Source organism: Pelophylax lessonae (genome assembly GCF_965119305.1).
Source record: "Pelophylax lessonae genome assembly, chromosome: 2".
NCBI classification, from domain to species: domain Eukaryota; kingdom Metazoa; phylum Chordata; class Amphibia; order Anura; family Ranidae; genus Pelophylax; species Pelophylax lessonae.
Genome location: NC_138769.1, coordinates 150373901 through 150392948, shown reverse-complemented (window position 1 = coordinate 150392948; position 19048 = coordinate 150373901). Strand labels below are relative to the sequence as shown.

Genomic DNA, 19048 nt, shown 5'->3' with positions numbered 1-19048 from the left:
GCCACAGGAAGCATCGACAGATGCCAACACATCCACTTTATAGAACTTTGTTAAAGTGTGCATCGACGACCAGGTGGCCGCCTTGCAAACCTACGTTACTGACGCCTGATGACGGAAGGCCCAGGAGACATTGAGCGCCCGAATAGAGTGTACCTTGAAAGTGAAAGGAGGAACCTGACCCATGATGGAATAGGCCTGAATCACCTTCTGTCTGATCCACCTGGAAATGGTCGCAGAGGAAGCGGACAACTCTTTCTGAAGCCTATCCCTAAGCACAATAGTGAGTCTGATTTCCTAAAAGACTCCATAGCTGCCAGGTACACCCTAATCGCCCGGGAACACATCCAAGGCATGCAAAGCAATTTCCTTCGGATGTTTTGGCCTGGGACACAGGGAAGACAACACAATGTCTTCATTCAAATGAAAATGAGAGACAACCTGAGGAGGGAATGACGGACAGGGGCAAAGAACCACCTTATCTCTGTGAACCACCAAGTAAGGTGAACGACAGGGCAACACCGACAATTCTGACACCCTGCGCGCAGAGGTGTCACCAAAAAAGCCATCTTCTGGGACAGCGTAAGCAGGAGAATCTCCCAAAGATTCTCGAAAGGAGGCTTCTGGAGGAATGAGAGCACCTAATTGAGGTCCCAAGGCAGCAACAGAGACTGCACTGGAGGGGTCAAGTGCCTAACTCCCTGAAGAAAAGTACGCACCAAGGAATATGTAGCCTAGGCCTGTTTAAAGACCGCTAAGGCCGATATCCGACCCTCGATAGTATTCTAGGCCAGTTTCTGCTCAACCCCCCATTGAAGGAAGGTCAAGATCCCAGCCACCAAGAGCGAGGATGAACCCCAAGAGGCTCACACAACGCAATGTACATCTTCTACGTATCATGGTAGATCTTCCAAGAAGATTTCCTAGCTTTTAACAGCATTGAAATCACGTCTCAGACAAACCTCTATCCATCAGCACCTGGCGTTCATCAGCCAAGCCGTTAAAGCAAGTGAATGTAAATCAGAATGGAGGATTGGTCCTTGGGACAGCAGATCCTCCCTGAGAGGAAGCTTCCAAGGAATGTTGGCGACCAGAGAAAATTGCCAGGACCAGAGATCCCAGCAAGAAACTAGGTCCTTACTCCTGACTAGGCAGAAAAAAACCTAGTACTTATAGCAGAGAGAGGGAAAATACAAACCTGGGACTGTCCATAGGCATAGCCAGACTTTTTTTCTGCCTAGCGTCCTACTCTGGTAGGGGGCAGTTTAACCCAATGGTTAAGAAGATCAGGAGCTGTGTCCATCAATGAACGAAAGAGAAAATTATTTTACTCATTAAAATGCAAATCAATTTATAACTTTTTTTAAATGCATTTTTCTGGATTTTTTTTGTTGTTATTCTGTCTCTCACTGTTAAAATAAACATACCATTAAAATGATAGACTGATCATTTCTTTGCCTTTAGGAAAATGTACAAAATCAGCAGGGGATCAAATACTTTTTTCCCTCACTGTACTACTTTCATGTCGGAGCAGTGTGAGCATAGCCTTAGGCATATATGAATGAGTCTCATTAACAGGATGAAAGTTACAAAGACAACCTTAATATGAACCAGCAAGATAAATCTGCAAAGGCCATGTGTATGTGTGCACTAAATACTCCATCAGAGATCAATTAGGCAAATTGGTATTTTATTTAGTCCATGGCTCTTGCTGTTTTGGTAGCCTAAGTAGGGTAACTGAACGTGTTCTGTCATTCATCACTGTAATTGGGACAGAAAGTCAGAGAAATCTTTCTACTGCAGGGGTCTCCAAACTATGGCCTGTGGGCCACATCCAGCACTCTACATGATTTTACCAGGTCTGCAACAGGTTGGCCTGTATTTATATAATTTGGTTTCATGGTGCTGACGGGCCACCTGCCAGCACCATAACAACCAATCATTGACTCTGTTATGACTCTGATGTGGGGGGTTCTTCTAATGTGAAATGGGGCTTTGATGTTATAGGGGCCTATGATGGAAAGTTATTACTGAAGGAGTTATACCCCTCCCAGCCATATACATTATTTAAAAAATATTCTTGATTTTTGAAAAAATTTTCTTTTGGAGATTTCTGCCACAGATGTGGCACTCCCATTTTTCAAAACTTTAAGAGATGTGAGGAAAGGTCTGTTTTACATAAAGTAGAAGGTAACTAAATGATTTGACCCAAAAAGGTAGAAGCCATTGAGTAGTTCCACCATACATGATATCTGCATTATGACGTAAACAGCAGAAAGATAAAAAATGGGGATTAGATGAATGACTATTACAGTGGTACAAAACCAGCAAAATAGAACTTGAATATACATAAAGTAAATGTGATAAGCCTAAATTAGGTAATCTAATAGTAAGTCATAGGAGAATGTTTATAAATTCAGGCAACTCTAGACACGTTTCGTCTGCGTTAGTTCTGTAGATTCACATCCGTCACAATGCAGTAGATTATGTCAGAAGAATTCAACACAGCTCTAATGAGACTTTTCCTAGCAGTAGTTCCCTTAGAGGGTAACTCCACTTTTGTGGGGGTAAAAAAAAGAGCAAATATTACTAAATATAAATATACTTATTTATAAATAAATATAAAAAAATGACCTTTCTTGTCCAAACTGCAGTGCTGTAATTTTCTGTAAAACGCAATGCAATATGGCTACCTGTACACAGATGGTGTATAGAATGCCCCCCAGAAATGTAATTTCCTGCTTGTGTGATTTGCTTACTGGTTTTCTCACAAGTCTGAACAAAGATACAAGTGAGATTTTTGGAATCCCCTGCAATGAAAATGTAATTTTGGTGCGATACTCTCAAAGGGAAATCACATTAAAAAGGGATGCAGACCCACTGGCTTTCCTCATTAGAGCCCTGCAGGTGCCTACTGTGGATATGGACACAGACAAACAAACAGCTATTCCTTCAGAATAAAAAAAAGGTAGGAATTTGCAACAAAGTTTTTTAAAATCCTTGCAATGTACGTAGATCATCCAGAGGCGAATGATTTTTTCTCAACAAAAGTGGAGCTACCTGAGTCTAATTCAGACAGGCATTTGCGTCAGTGTCACTAACATTACTGACACATGCAACAAATTCAGGTAGTTCTCACTACTGCTACTCTAAGAATCTATTACTATGGCATCGACAAGTTCTTAAAGAATTACCACCGGTGCTCGGATTAGGAAATTGGCAGTGATTAAGACCAACTCTGAGCCGATATACAGTGGTACACCAGTACTCAGAATAGGCTGTAGACAACTTTTAGAATTCCATTGAGGCACAGCACTGAAAAAGTCAGTGCTTGTGCCCAATTCATGTACCTGTTTGTGATGGGACTTTTGGTGCTGCGCCTAGACAGAATTCTAAAGGGTGTCTACAACACCTTTTATGAATTCCCCTGAGTATGTGTATAATTTGTCCAATTTCCCACAGAATTAGTAATACTGTATAGTCAGTGTTGTGATTCATATACAGTACCTTTGCCAAAACAACACAACCTGGAAGGGGACACTTCCAGTGTTTGACTTTAGAAACACGGTGGAGCCACCTCCCAGCTCGCAGCCTTCTCAGCAAATATAGGGGCAGTAACACACCAAAAAATATCTACAGGTGCAAAGAGGACTCCTAGCCCTGCCCCTCCATCTTCCAGTCTTAGACTGGCCAGGCTGTGATGATGTCGCTCTCACACATAGACACAGAAGTCACATCATCAGAGCACAGAACAATTTTGTAAATGTGCGCTGAGCTGCGCACGGCTCAGTGTACATTAGCGCTGACAAGCAGGGAGAAGTAGTTGTGACAGAAGAAACTAATAGGGTCTCTTTTGTCATAAAAATCCAACCATAAGTGTTTTCTTTAGGCTCAGTTCATGGGCATTGAGATATAAAAGGGTAGTTTCTAGTTTACCTGTAGATTTATCCAATCCTGTCTTTCACAATTTATTTAAAGCAACTTTGTCAGGGGAATTAAAAATCCATATAAAGGTTCCTTGTAAGATAAAAGGCATTATACTCACCTCTCCAGTGGCCATGTCTGCTTCTTCGTCAAAAGCCTGTGTTCCCTGTAGTGTGCCATGGCTAATTTCCCCAACCCCTACATCTCTGCTGAGTCTAGTAGTGATGTAAGAGCTGGAGGAGAAAAACACAGTAGGGGCACAGGCATCCAGCACTAGCAGAAGTGTTGAAAGTTGAAGATACTGACTGAGGTTGCAGTACTGGAAAAGATGGGAGGTGTTCCAGGGAGTGAGATCAATTCCTTTCATATTAAGCCTCATTTAGGTGTGCAGTGGAGTTTACCACCTCTTGTGAAGCAATCCATGTTGGATCGCTGTTCAGAATCAGTTGACAGGTGGCTTATAGTAAATATGTTGCCTTTTAAATGCCTGTTTTACCATTGAAATACCATCGCAGCACATACATTACATGCAAAAGCAGTGCTGTTCCATTCACTTGAATGGGTTGTGTTTGGCAGAGGTTTTACCTGCCAAACGTGACGCGCAGCAGTGAAAACTTGGATCAACCACCTTTTTTACAGCCCCTCAGCTGCATGAGTGAAAGAGGCCCTAGGGTCATTTCACAATAGTAACTTTGTGGCAGCTACAAATCTCTCTGTTGTTTTTCTCTGGCATTTGTAGCTGCATACAGAGTTGCTGCTCTATATTATTACAATGCTTATCTAAGCAGCTACAAATCAATGGTGTGCCATGACCATCAGCAGCTGACTTGGGGTAGTATTAGTAGCTACTGAAGGTGGCGATTCTGTCACTAGCTCCAAACACTGCAAAAATCAGTCACTTAGGGACTGAGCTACAGATTGTTTGAAATTGAAAAAGACATTTTATTTACTTCAATTATTTTTTTCTCTACCAACAAAAACCCTAAGACCCCTTCACATTTGTCTGCATCCAGGGCTCATCACTCACAGGTGATCTCTCCATAAGCAATTACATGTGAGCGGCCACCATTAGCTACGGGAGCTGGCATCCTTCAACTGTGTTCAACCCTGCCAGGGTTCTCACCTGTAATTGGTGTTAGCCCCGTTCTCAAGTGTGAATGGGGTGTAAGGAGTGCAAATTTGTAGCTGCTTCAGATTTTTGTTAGAAAATCGCCAGGGCCTTACAGGGAGCCTTAACTTGGATTTCTGATTCCTCCTGGCCGAACTGCTTTGTAAGGATAAACATACCACATTCTGTAGAATACAGCTTATGCTGCTAATTTAATTTGATATAATTATACTTTTCCAGCCAGGCAAGCAGTACCATAAGATCAGCTACTTTCTGCTTCATTCTGAGGGTTTAGACCACTAAATGCTCCATTAATGATCACGTAATAAGTTACCCACTAGCATATATCAGATTGCTCTATTCAGAGACCTTTATTGATCTGTAAGCATTTATTCTGATGGGTAATTTGTTATCATGTACATGTTGGTACTTTTTGAAACAACATGGTATAACCAGAAATAAAGAACGCAGTTCAGAGTTTCTGTGTTGCACAGTTTACCTGGCCCATGCCTGGGAGCTGCAGTCTCCAAGGTCTTGAGAACGTTTTCCACTGGACATGGTATAACAATATGGTATAACCATACTTAAAGAACACAGTGAAGTTCAGAGTTTCTGTATTGCATAGTTCACCTGACCCACGGCTGGGAGATGCAGTCTCCGAGGTCTGGAGAACATTTTCCACCGGACATGGTATAACAATATGGTATAACCATAATTAAAGAACACAGTGAAGGTCAGAGTTTCTGTATTGCATAGTTTACCTGGCCCTTGGCTGGAAGCTGCAGTCTCCAAGGTCTGAAGGAAGCTCTCCAGGGGGACTTGCATGAGATGCTCTGATGTGGCATGTTCTCGGCCTCTTGTCTGAGGAGCTACAGTAGCTGGAAGTGTGGCAGATATTGCATCCTGACCACACATATCCAGAGGGCGGTAAGATCCTGTGGGGGATTAAGTAAATACTCAAACAAATGGATTGGATGAACTGAGATAAAAAGCGTAAATTAAAGTATATCAAATTCTATAGAGTTTGGATGGAGGATAGTTCTATCTTTACACTGCACTGCATACCTTCCGCAAGAAACTCACAGCTACAGGATGAGATTCGGCCAGGCAGACATGCTCCCTGCTCACAAGAAGAAAGTTCTATGTCATCCCCACTATCCCTGCAAGAAAACAGTTATCGTTAGGCATCGTTATATTTTAAGAGTTTTTTTACCAGATAACCTTGTCTAACTAAGCAAGCTGTGTGAAAATAAAGGGATAGGGATCCAAACCACAATATGGTCTTCAGGATTTAGGATTCATACCCAGCAGAAGACCTCATCTATATTGATGAAAATCAGCTCACATTCAGGAATAAAAGGAGTCCACTCTCACCCACTCTAGTTTTACTGCAGTTTGCCCCATAAAGTCTTGCAACTTTTTATCTCTTTACAATCCTGCATCCCGATATGTTATGATTTGTTACTGACTTCGTTGTGAATGCCCTACAAATGGGATTTTTGACTTACCGTAAAACCAATTTCTCTGATGTTCATTGACAGACACAGCTCCTGATCTTCTTAACCATTGGGTTATACTGCCCAATACAGGAGTAGGACACTAGGCAGAAAAAAAAAAATCTGGCTACGCCTATAGGCAGTCCCAGGGGGTATACTCCCTCTCTCTGCTATAGGTATTCGGTTTTGTTACAAGCACCGTCAGAAGAATTACAACTCCACAGAGGGGTGGGTGCTGTGTCCGTCAATGAACATCAGAGAAATGCATTTTACGGTAAGTCAAAAATCCCATTTTCTCTTTCGTTCATTGACGCACACAGCTCCTGATCTTCTTAACCATTGGGATGTCCCAAAGCAGTGGTAAACATGAGGGGTGGGAACAGCGAAAAATAAATTCCCAAGGCAAACTATAGCCAACCAGGTAAACAGGAGCTCAACCAAAACAACTGGAGCTCACCTGAAAAATACAATACACCCTCAAAGAGGACCAGGTCCTCTAAACAGCAGCCTGCAAACCCTTGCGGCCAAAGGAAGCACCCGCACCAATGCCAACACATCCACTTTATAGAACTTTGTGAAAGTGTGCCCTGACGACCAGGTGGCCGCCTTGCAAGCCTACGTCACTGACTCCTGATGACGCAAGGCCCAGGAGGCACAGAGCACCTGAGTAGAGTGTGCCTTGGCAGGGAAAGGAGGAACCTGACCCTTGATGGAAAAGGCCTAAATCTCCTTCTGTCTGATCCACCTGGATATGGTCACAGAGGAAGCGGACAACCCTTTCCAATGCCCATCCTTAAGCACAAACAGTGAGTCTGAATTCCTAAAAGACTCTGTAATTGCCAGGTACACCCTATTCGCCTAGACCACATACAAGGCATGCAAAGCAATTTCCCCTGGATGTTTTGGCCTGGAACACAGGGAAAACAACACAATGTCTTCATTCAAATTAAAATCACAGACAATCTGAGGAAGGAACGACGGACAGGGGCGAGGAACCACCAAGTAAGGTGAACAACAGGGCAAAGCCGCCAATCCCGACACCCTCGGTGCAGAGGTGAAAGCCACCAAAAAGGCAACCTTCTGGGACAGCGTAAGCAGGGTAATCTCCCGAATATTCTCAAAAGGAGGCTTCTGGAGACTGCACTAAAGGGGTCAAGTGCCTAACTCCCTGAAGAAAAGTATGGACCAAGAAGTATGTGGCCAAGGCCCCTTGAAAGAAGACTGCTATGGCCGACACCTGACCCTTGATAGTACTCAAGGCCAGTTTCTGCTCAACCCCCCCCCCCTCGTTGAAGGAGGGTCAAGATCCGAGCTACCGAAAAAAGAGCAAGGATGAACCTCAAGAGACTCACACTGCACAATGTACATCTTCTACGAATGATGGTAGATCTTCCCAGAAGTAGATTTCCTAGCTTTTAACAGCGTTAGGATCACTGACTCAGACAAACCTCTATCCATAAGCACCTGGCGTTCAACAGCCAAGCCCTCATAAGCCAGCAACTGTAAAGCAGGATAGAAGATAGATCCTTGGGACAGCAGATCCTCCCTGAGAGGAAGCTTCCAAGGAACATCGGAACCAGCCGCACTAGATTGGCGTGCCAAGCCCGGGGGGGTGGGGGGGGCAGTCTGGGGTCACTAAGATGACCAGAATCCCTTCTGCCTCGATCCTGCGTACAAGTCTTGGCAGAAGCTTGAGAGGAGGGAAGGCCTAAATCAGACAATACTGATCCCGTGAGGGGGCCACAAGCGCATCCATCCGCCAGAGGATCCCGTGACCGAGCCACAAACCTCCTTTCTGTTGAGCCGGGACGCCAACAGATCCACCTCGGGATGCCCCATCAGAGACACAACTGATGAAACACCTCCGGATGAAGGGACCACTCTCCTTGGTCCAACGCCTGCCGACTGAGGTAATCCGCCTGCCAGTTTTCCACCCCGGGAATGTGTATGACAGACAGGGCTGGGATGAACCATTCTGCCCACCTTAGAATGCCGGCTAACTCCAGAGCCGTTAGGACACTTCTTGTGCCCCCCTGGGGATTGACATAAGCCACGGACGTGGCATTGTACGATTAAATGCACACTGGACATCCCTGAAGACGATCCGTCCAATGTTCCAGGGAAAGTCTTATCACTGGGAGTACCAAAACATTGATCGGTAGTCTGGACTCTTCCAGTGTCTAGACCCCCTGAGCAGAAATTTTGAAGAGGACGCCTCCCCAGCCAGGCTGGCATCCATGGTGACCACTGTCTAATACAAGGGGAGGAAGGATTTGCCCAGCTGAAGCTACGAAGAACGAAGCCACCATATCAGGGACTCTTTCGTTCCCCGTCTCAGCCAGATCTTGTTGTCCAGAGACTGCGGATTCTTGTCCCATTTGGCCAGAATCTCTCTTGCAGGGGCCTCGTATGAAACTGTGCAAACTGAACCGCCTCGAAGGTAGATACCATCAGGCCCAGCACCCGCATGCAAGTCCGGAGGGATTACCATCTGCTTGACCGCAAGAGACGAATTACAGCCTGCAGTTTCTGGATTTTGTCCAGAGGAAGGAGCGCTCTGGCTAAGGCCGGGTCCAGAGTCAGACCCAGATAGTCCAGCTTTGTGGACGGAACCAGAGCAGACTTCTGAAAATTCAGAATCCAGCCAAACACCCTCAAGCTCGTATGGTGATTTCCAGGTGTTCCACCAGAGCAGTAGGAGACTCCGCTCGCAGAAGGAGGTCACCCAAGTAGCCTAGTACCACAATCCCCCATTGGCGTAACATTGCTAGCACCGGAGCCAACATTTTCATGAAGACCCAAGGAGCAGAAGCGAGACCAAAGGGTAACGCCACAAACTGATACTGCTCCTCTCCTACGGCAAAGCGGAGGAAGCAATGGAGACCAACTCATATTGGAATGTGAAGGTAGATGCCCTTGATGTCGATGGAGGCAAGAAAAATCCCCCTGATGCAGGAAAGCCACCACCGTGGGAACTGACTCCATTCTGAACTTCTGCACCCGCAAAAAAACAGTTCAGCGCCTTGAGGTCTAGAATTGGACGCACCTTGCCTTCCTCCCTGGGGACTGTAAACAGGTTTGAGTAAAAACCCCTGAAAACGTTTGGAACCGGGATCATCACCCTTTAAAGTAAAAGGTCTTGCACTGCCCCAAAAAGAGCCTGTAAGCGGACCGGGGACAGTCGCATATTGAAAAGAAGCACCTTACCGGAGGGCAAGTACGTAATTCGATCTTGTAGCCGTACTGAATGACTTTGTGGACCCACCTGACTTGTACCAGGGGAGTCCACGGGTCCGGGAACCAATGAAGACATCCCCCCACCCCAGGTACAGATAAGGGGGTGCACCTTCATGCTAAAGGGGCCTTGTCTGCGGTTCTGGAGAAGCCCGCTCTTGAATTGCCACACCGTGTTCGTTTGGATCCTCCAGAGGAGGCCACAAAGGGCTCCGATCCCTTGTCAGTCGACCCTGAGGGACGAAAAAACTTCCTATGAGCTGAGAAGGAGGGCCCACGTCTATGATGAGAGTCCTTGCCCTTAGTAGCCTGCGGTAGAAAGATACTCTTCCCCCCTGTGAGACCTTTAATGATGTCATCCAGGGTAGCACCAAACAAGCGATGTCCTTGAAAGGGAAGATTAGTCAAGGCCTGGTCCGCAGACAAGCATTTGAGCCAAAAGACACGACGAAGGACCACTGCTGAAACAGAGAAGCGAGCCACTAGGGGAGCCGCATCCAAAGAGACATCACAGATAAACTGCAGCACCTGGACCAGCTGGTCCGTCAGCTCAGCAAAGGCAGGAGGGAGCTACTCCCCTTTGGGTCACGGTGAAAAAGCCTAGCCCATTCGGTCAGAGTCTGCGACACCAGGGCAATGAGGAATATCGGCCTCAGTGCCGAGCCAGCCAGGGTGTACATATTGCGGGCCACAACCTCTTCCTTCCTGTCCGTCGAGTCCCTAAAGGCCGGAGACTCTTTAACCGGAATCATGGTTGCCCTGTTTAATCTGGAAACAGGAGACTCCACCACCGGTGGCACAGTCCACTTTTTAAGAAGGGACTCCTTATAGGGGTATCACCTAGCAAAATCGCTTAGGGACCCCAAGGGGACGCTTTGGTCGTCTCCACTATTTAGTGACAATTCTGTCAAAATAGGAGGGGAAAGGAAACACCTTTTCCGCTGTGGATGGCTTGTCAATGCCAAAGGGAACCTGCGTCTCCGCCGCAGCTTTAGAAAATCAGGAGCTGTGTCCGTCAATGAACGAAAGAGAAATATATTTGTGAGTGCTTCATCCCTCACACTGCAGTACTCTGTGCTGGCATAGACAAGAAACAGACATCCCTCATCATGTGTCCCCATGTGGATTGCACAGAAAGAAACACTGGCTTGTTACGGAGTGCCAAATGCTGAGAGCACCAAGCCTTAGGGTTCATGTACGCTGGAGAATTAGCCCCTGGGCATGAGATCCTGGCTTTTTGGTGTGGGCAGAAGGCACAGTCATACAGTCCAGTAGCATGTAAAACTCTACAAGAGGGTGAAATCTGCTGTGGCTTGATGGGGTACTGAGTGGCACTAACATTTAGGGCAGTATGTACCCAGGAAGGAATGCCCAAAATGCAGACTGAATACAGGTGAAACTTTAAAAACTCACGGGTTATGTATTCTGTACAAGGGGTTCTTCTGTGTCAAAGTAATATGCATACATAAAGTGGTTGTAAACCCCTGATATGAAATATGAACAAAGCATATCTTTCTATAGCATGTGCTTATCGCAATCCAGAGCTCTAAGTGTCAATTCTGTCTGCTTCCTCATACCTCTGCTATCTGCATGAGTCACTTCTGACAAGTTTTCTTGCCACCAAGTGAAAAAAGGTGATAGTGGAGGGAGTTCCAGCACACAGCCGGTGATTGGCAGCATCAGCTCTGTTGCTGTGTTCTGTGTGAAGGGGGGTTTGTCCATTCCCTCCAATTAGCTCTCACTGAACTCTGCAGAGTGTAACTTCAGAGTTACACGCCCCTTGCTTTCTGAAAATTCAGACAAGTTGTATGAATTATGCAGTTTGAACTGCTGTAGAGAAGAGAGGCTGCAAATAAACAGGTACAGCTTATGTAGGAGGATTTGTTTAATCTCTGTGTATCACTTTAGGCTAGCCACCTCACTGGGTATATGTAAGGGTTTACAACCACTTTAGGGCATATTTAATAATTTTTACAAAACAAGATATGCACCTCCAAAATGAATGTAAAATTTAAAGACTATTACATTTGTTAAATATAAACACTCACTGTGCTCCTTGCAGTCAAAAACAATTCTACCCTCAAAAAAAAGGGCAAATGAAGGGGTAGGTTTACCGTTATAAAAAAAATAAATGCACATATTTGTGCAGGTAAAAAATGTTAATTTATTATTTTTTCACAGGAGCCTGCAGAGCATTGCACCCGCAATCAGTGGATTGCGGGTGCAATGTCAGGCTTCTGCAGACACTGCCAACACCTCTGTACCTCTGTACAGGCTGTCCGCTTCAGAGCTGTAAGAAGTGTGAAAGAACTATGGATCTGCTGATCAGCACGGTCGCAGTCCATTGAAGATACACGTGCCACAGTGGAAAATGGGGCTTGAAGTTTATTCATTCACAGATCACAACCACTCAGATATTGAATGTGACAGTAGCTGTGGGAGAGAAGAACCACTGCCTGCAGTCACAGGGAAGGTGGGGAAGATGGGGGTCTGTTTGAACATGTTACATCGTAAATATGGGTATAACATATGACATGTTCAAAATGTGAACCTATCCTTTAAAAATCTTTTACCTGCAATGCAGAGGAGTTCATTAAATGAGCTGATTTAAACTATTCAAATTTTCACATGCATGTTAAAATCTGCTTACCCAGGATCAATGCAATCCTGTATGTCAGCAACCCAAGAATGTTTCTGGAGAGAGTCAATGGTTTCTAAGATATATTCTGCACTGTTTTCTACCTATAAAACAAAAGATTACATATATAAATTACATTATCATTAATAAGAACCTCTTTTCATGAATAGTTAGAAAAAACACTGCAATGTGTTAAACCCTGTTACCAACATCTCTCAGCCCATATTTTAAACATGTAAAATCTAAAGCGGGTTCACATATGTGCGGCTGCGGTTCCCAGCATGGGGTCCGGTGCATTACAGTTCACCGGATCAGGTGCGAATCAGGTCCGATTTTTGCCTGAATTTGCACTCGAACTGGACCCAAACACACACACAGGACCCTTTTGGAATGTAGATCGTGGCCGGCCTGGAACTGTATGAGATTGAGAGCGGGTCACACTGGATGCCAGAAAACCCGCATCCAATTTGCACATATGTGAACTGGCCTCATGCCCTTATTCATCAAGCTGCAATACCATTTAGGATGCCTTAAAGTAGAATTTCTGCCTAACACTAACTAGCTTTAAAAAGGTCCCCTGTGTAGGGATTGCCCCCAAAAATGTCACTGTGGACAGGGCCGTCTGTCTATATTTGCCTCATTTATACCATCTGTTGAATTATTCTGTATTTATAGCTGCACATTACGATGGATGTTTAATGTACCTATTTTATACATACCTCACAGTGGCGCCCTGGCGTTCCCGAATATGACTTAAACATTATGAAACCTGGCAATATTTATGTAAAATCTACGTTTTACTGTGTCTGTTGTACGCTGTTAAATCAAAAAATGTAAAAGTCCCCTCCCTCTCCTGCTACCTATGCTGTCTAACCTGTGTAAAACATGTGTATACTTGCCTATTTTCAGCCAGCTCTGATCACGTGATCTGGCTCCCCTGTGTCAGTCAACAGTGGCTGCAGGGGAGAGGAGGGAGCACCAACAATGGATGGGACATGAGAGCCTATGGGTTATGTGACTGCTTCCGGATTTCCCAGCAGTTGTTGAGCGTTGTCTCTTCTCCCCTGCAGTCCCTACTGACACAGGGAATCCTGTGTCCGGCAGCAACACGTACAGTGGTGGGCAGAATGCAACCCTTACAGACAGCTAAAAAGATAATTGGTTTCATGCTGTTGGCTTTGCCAAGTGGCATGGCCCCCAGGACTATGTAGGCACCATCAAATGGGAGGAAATTAGCCACACTTCAAGGAACCCCTAGAAATCTTTGCAGGAACCCTAGTTGAGAATGACTGGTGTAGAGCAGTGGTCTCCAAACTGTGGCCCTTTGCTTGCCTTTATCTGGCCCTTGGGGCACTATTCCTCCAACCGACACCATCAATGGGGCACTATTTCTCCCATTAAAACTAATGATGGGGCACTGATGCCAAGGCATTTTCTACAGCTGTTAGCCACATTCCGGCCCTTCTAACGCCTGAGGGACAGTAAATTGACCCTTTGCTACGAAAGTTTGGAGATCCTTGGTGTAGAGCATGGGTGTCCAACCTTTTGGCTTCACTGGGCCACATTGAGTGTAAAGAAATGTTCTCGGGCCGCATATAAAATATATACTATAGTTAAGGTATATAAGTAATAAAACGCAGCTGCGCCCTTCCCGAGCTGCCGTGCCCCCCCCAGCACTAATTTAACACAACTAGTGGATGATCCCCTCCAAGGCAGCCTCTGCCTACAGTTAGTTGGAAGCCGCCGTGGCCATGCCCCTGACTCAACTTCCTTCCTCCCCAGCAAATAAATAAAAAATAAAAAAATTGTCATTGGGCAGTGGGCCGCAGGTTGGACATGCCTGGTGTAGAGTATTAGAGTCTGGAACTTTATTTTCAAGTGTGAGAGCTTAGCATTATACATTTACCAAATAGTAGACCAAATCTGCTTTAACTAATGCTTTTTCTAATGCTAATTATGAAGCCCTTTACCACTCAAAAAGTACAGCAGTGACCACCAAGAGTTTTTATACTAGAACATTCAATCAGGGATTGGGCAGATCTTACTATTGATTTGTGGAATGTATAAAAAAATATTTATACAGTTCAGATTCGGTCTGTCTTTACTAGGACGACACAGAGGGGCCCGCCACATGGCTTCTTGTGCTCTGTTTTTATTGTCAACTGGAGGACAGCAGTAGATAGTCAATAAACTCCACATTTGGGTCCAACATTCCACATTCAGATTAAGCCTTTAGATTTACAGGGTCTTAACACTGATCATCTATGTCTTTAGCCAAACACGTTTTTCTTTTTGTAGTAATAGTAGTAGTAGTAGCTGCTGTATTAATATTCATAATATCATCACATCGCATAATAATACTATGCAGCCAGGAGATATATTTCAGTCTGTCTGTTTACGTGTTGGATATCTTATGCATGTTCATTTTCTGATGAAGGTTTTTGTGGTCTGGCTTATCCTTATTTCACCCTGAAGACTTGTTAAGGCTCTTTCACACATCAGGAAATGCCAGTATGCGACCATTCCTCTGCTCACCAAAGGCCTGGCTGGTGAACTATAGTGTGGCTGGCATGTCTGGCCCTAAGTCCCTAGGTGATAAGCACTGATAGACGCTGCCAAGCCTCAGTTTCATCAACATCAGAAACGTTATCCTGGTCATATGCAAGGTCCACTCCTTTCCTGAATCATTGACTGTCAGAAGTTCACACATTTTATTTATTCTGATAACGTAGGTCATGATTTATGGAACATCTAATGGCAGAAGCACAACAAGCGTTTGCAGTCACGCTAAGGACCCAGACTGTGAACAGTATGTAGTACACCCATATTATCACAGTGGAGGCAGAGAGGGAATAATAAACAGATTATCATGTTTTTCACCAGCTGGCACTGATGTCTAATTGATAACAGCCAGGATATTGAACAGACACTATTGCATACTGTCCATAAACAGCTTGATAACAGCTAAACATCTAACCCACCCCCCCCAAAAAAAAATATGTTATATATTGCAGCTTATTATTCCTTAGATGTGGCTGCATTTGTTTCCTTTTTTTAGCCTAAGAATATCTTCTGCAAGTGCAGAAAAAAAACTATTGAATTTCAGTGTGCTTGTAATAAAGACAACCTAAAGTGACAAAGCTGCTACTCCATAGATACAGGGCAGTGAGTGTGTGATGTTACTCTAGAACAGGGGTCTCCAAACTACGGCCCTCCAGTTGTTCAGGAACTACAATTCTCATCATGCCCAGTTCTGTTTGTGAGAGTTTTACAATTATTATTATTATAATACAGGATTTATATAGCGCCAACAGTTTGTGCAGCGCTTTACAATATGAGGGAAGACAATACAGTTACAATACAATTCAACACAGGAGGAATTGGATGGCCCTGCTCATTAGAGCTTACAATCTAGAAGGGAGGGTCATGTGAAACAAAAGGCAATAAACTGTGGGGGATGAGCTGATGGAAAAAATGGAAGTATAGTTGTTAGGTGTGGCTAGGATAGGCTTCTCTGAAGAGGAGGGTTTTCAGGGATCGTCTAACAGCAAATAGAGTAGGAGATAATCAGAGCTAATTGGGGTAAGGAGTTCCATAGGATTGGAGAGGCTCTAAAAAAGTCCTGGAGGCGAGTATGGGAGGAGGTGACAAGGGAGCTAGAGAGCAGGAGGTTTTGAGAGGAATGAAGAGAGCGATTAGGTTGGTATTTTGAGACTAGGCTAGTGATGTAGCTGGGGGCTAAGCTGTGGATGGCTTTGTAAGATGTTGTTAGTATTTTGAATTTAATTCATTGGGTGAATAGAAGCCAGTGGAGGGATTGACAGAGAGGAGTAGCAGACACTGAGTGATTGGTAAGGTGGATGAGTCTGGCAGCAGCATTCATGGTGGATTGAAGGGGGGATAGCCTGTGTAGAGATAAGCCAATGAGAAGGGAATTGCAGTAGTCGAGGCGTGAGATGACCAGGGAGTGAACTAGGAGCGTTGTTGTGTCACTGGTTAGAAAGGGGCGTATTTTGGAGATGTTGCGGAGGTTGAGGCGGCAAGATTTGGACAGTGATTTGATGTGGGGCTTGAAGGAGAGTTCAGAGTCCAGGACAACACCTAGGACCTTGACATGCGGGGATGGGCTGATAGTTGTGCCATCGATATTGACAGAGAGATCGGGGGAAGGGGCACATGGTGGAGGAAAGATTATAATGTTGGTTTTGGATAGATTAAGTTTGAGGAAGTGGTGTGACATCCAGACTGATATATCTGATAGTAAATTAGTGATACATGTAGAGATGGTATTGGAAGCTGTGGGAGGCTATCAGCTGTCCCAGAGAGGAGGTGTAGATTGAAAATAGGAGAGGTCTAAGAACAGAACCTTGGGGGACCCCAACAGAGAAAGGAAGAGGAGAGGAGGAAGTAGAATTGTAAGTAACACTAAAGGTGCGGTTGGATAAGTAGGAAGAGAACCAGTGAAGAGTACAGTCACGGAGACCAAAGGCGTGTACTTTTTTGAGGAGGATGTGGTCAATCGTATCAAAGGCAGCAGAAAGGTCCAGAAATAGGAGTACAGAATAGTGTCCATTGGTTTTGGCCGTTAGTAGATCGCCTCACGGGACGTGTATTTCCACAACAGCTGGAGGCCATAGTTTGGAGATCCCAACTCTAGGGGAAGGAAGGGTGTAACTGGCAGGATCATTAGGTAAAAATAAAGGGGGAGTAAACAAAAATAAAAAAAAAATAGGAAACTGAAACTGGCAAAATTCAGTTGGTTTAGAAAAGACAAGACGAATTTCGATCCATCTATGGCCGTTACCGCTCTAATGGTTGACTTCACTAGAACGTCACTGTTAGAAAACTTTCAATGAGCCAGTGCCTGTAGCACTGAACATTGTATTCTACAAGTGGAACAGTCACCGTTGTCAGAATACAATAGCAAAGATGGGAGGATAATTCCATCCACCTTGTTTGTGTGGATGGGGGAATGATAAAAAAAAGAAAAAAATCAATGTATGGCCAGCCTAAGAAAGCAAACTAATCGTCCTTGTTCAGACTTCATACATTATATGGCCAATTGATGGCACAATTGTGTAAATAATTGTAGCTGCACAGTTGTTTTTATGTTGCTGGGTGTATGATACAGCTTAGCCCTTGCTGTCACTCTTAAAGGGATTCTAAGCTTTCATTTTTTTTGTTTTAATAATAAAAATGTTATACTAACTTACCTGATCTGTGTAATGGTTTTGAAAAAAGCAGCCCTGATCATTCTCTTCTCAGATCCCCAGACAGGGCTCCTGGCTCCTGCTCTTCAGCGAGTGCCCCCATAAGAAGCCGCTTCCTCTCGTGCAGTCTCAATTCCGAGCCCTGCTGCCTGTGTCACAGCTTGGCCTCACCTCTTCATAGGATTTTATTGACAGCAGCAGGAGCCAATGGCTCTAACTGCTATCAATCTGAAGTGTGAGGAGGGAGAGAGCAGAGAAAGCCACTGGTCTAGGGCACAGAGCTGGATCAAGATCTCAAGATTGGGCTCAGTTAAGTATAAGGGGGAGGGCAGATCCTGGTAACAGAAGTTTTTTTTTTTTTTTTTATCTTAATGCAGAGGATGCATTAAGGTAAAAAACCTTAAGGCTTTAGAACCACTAGGTCTGTGACCTATCATAAAATCCACTGCCTTTACAAAGCTCAGTGCCCTGCTGCCTTTTATTCATAACTTGTAGAGAGATCATCTGGCTTTTTTTTTTTTTTTTACCCGTTTGTGAAAGACAGTAACATATAGCAGTATACAGTATCTCACAAAGTGAGTACACCCCTCACATTTTTGTAAATATTTTATTATATCTTTTCATGTGACAACACTGAAGAAATTAAACTTTGCTACAATGTAACGTAGTGAGTGTACAGCTTGTATAACAGTGTAAATTTGCTGCCCCTCAAAATAACTCAACACACAGCCATTAATGTCTAAACCGCTGGCAACAAAAGTGAGTACACCCCTAAGTGGAAATGTTCAAATTGGGCCCAAAGTGTTAATATTTTGTGTGGCCACCATTATTTTCCAGCACTGCCTTAACCCTCTTGGGCATGGAGTTCACCAGAGCTTCACAGGTTGCCACTGGAGTCCTGTTCCACTCCTCCATGATGACATCGACAGAGCTGGTCAATGTTAGAGACCTTGCGTTCCTCCACCTTTCGTTTGAGGATGCCCCACAGATGCTCAATAGGGCTTATGTCTGGAGACATGCTTGGCCAGTCCATCACTTTTATCCTCAGCTTCTTTAGCAGGGCAGTGGTCGTCTTGGAGGTGTGTATGGGGTCATTTCATGATGGAATTCTTACCTGTTACTCAGTCTCTGAAGAGAGGGGATCATGCTCTGCTTCAGTATGTCACAGTACATGTTGGCATTCATGGTTCCCTAAATGAATTGTAGCTCCCCAGTGCCGGCAGCACTCATGCAGCCCCAGACCATGACACTTCCACCACCATGCTTGACTGTAGGCAAGACACACTTGACTGTGTACTCCTCACCTGGTCGCCGCCACACACGCTTGACATCATGTGAACCAAATAAGTTTATCTTGGTCTCATCAGACCACAGGACATGGTTCCAGTAATCCATGTCCGTAGTCTGCTCGTTTTTAGCAAACTGTTTGCGTGCTTTCTTG

The 19048-nt window shown here is 44.6% G+C and overlaps 1 protein-coding gene across 1 annotated transcript in view; it reads right to left on the bottom strand.

The window, feature by feature from the left end:
- SH2B2 (SH2B adaptor protein 2) overlaps positions 1-19048 on the bottom strand; it is a 173836-nt gene that overhangs the window by 12455 nt on the left and 142333 nt on the right. Inside the window, exons 4-6 of the mRNA XM_082244944.1 lie at positions 12410-12501; positions 6095-6189; positions 5791-5964 (exon numbers count right to left, since the gene is read on the bottom strand). Coding sequence (XP_082101070.1) covers positions 5791-5964; positions 6095-6189; positions 12410-12501 — 361 coding nt within the window. The remainder of the gene's footprint in view (positions 1-5790; positions 5965-6094; positions 6190-12409; positions 12502-19048) is intronic.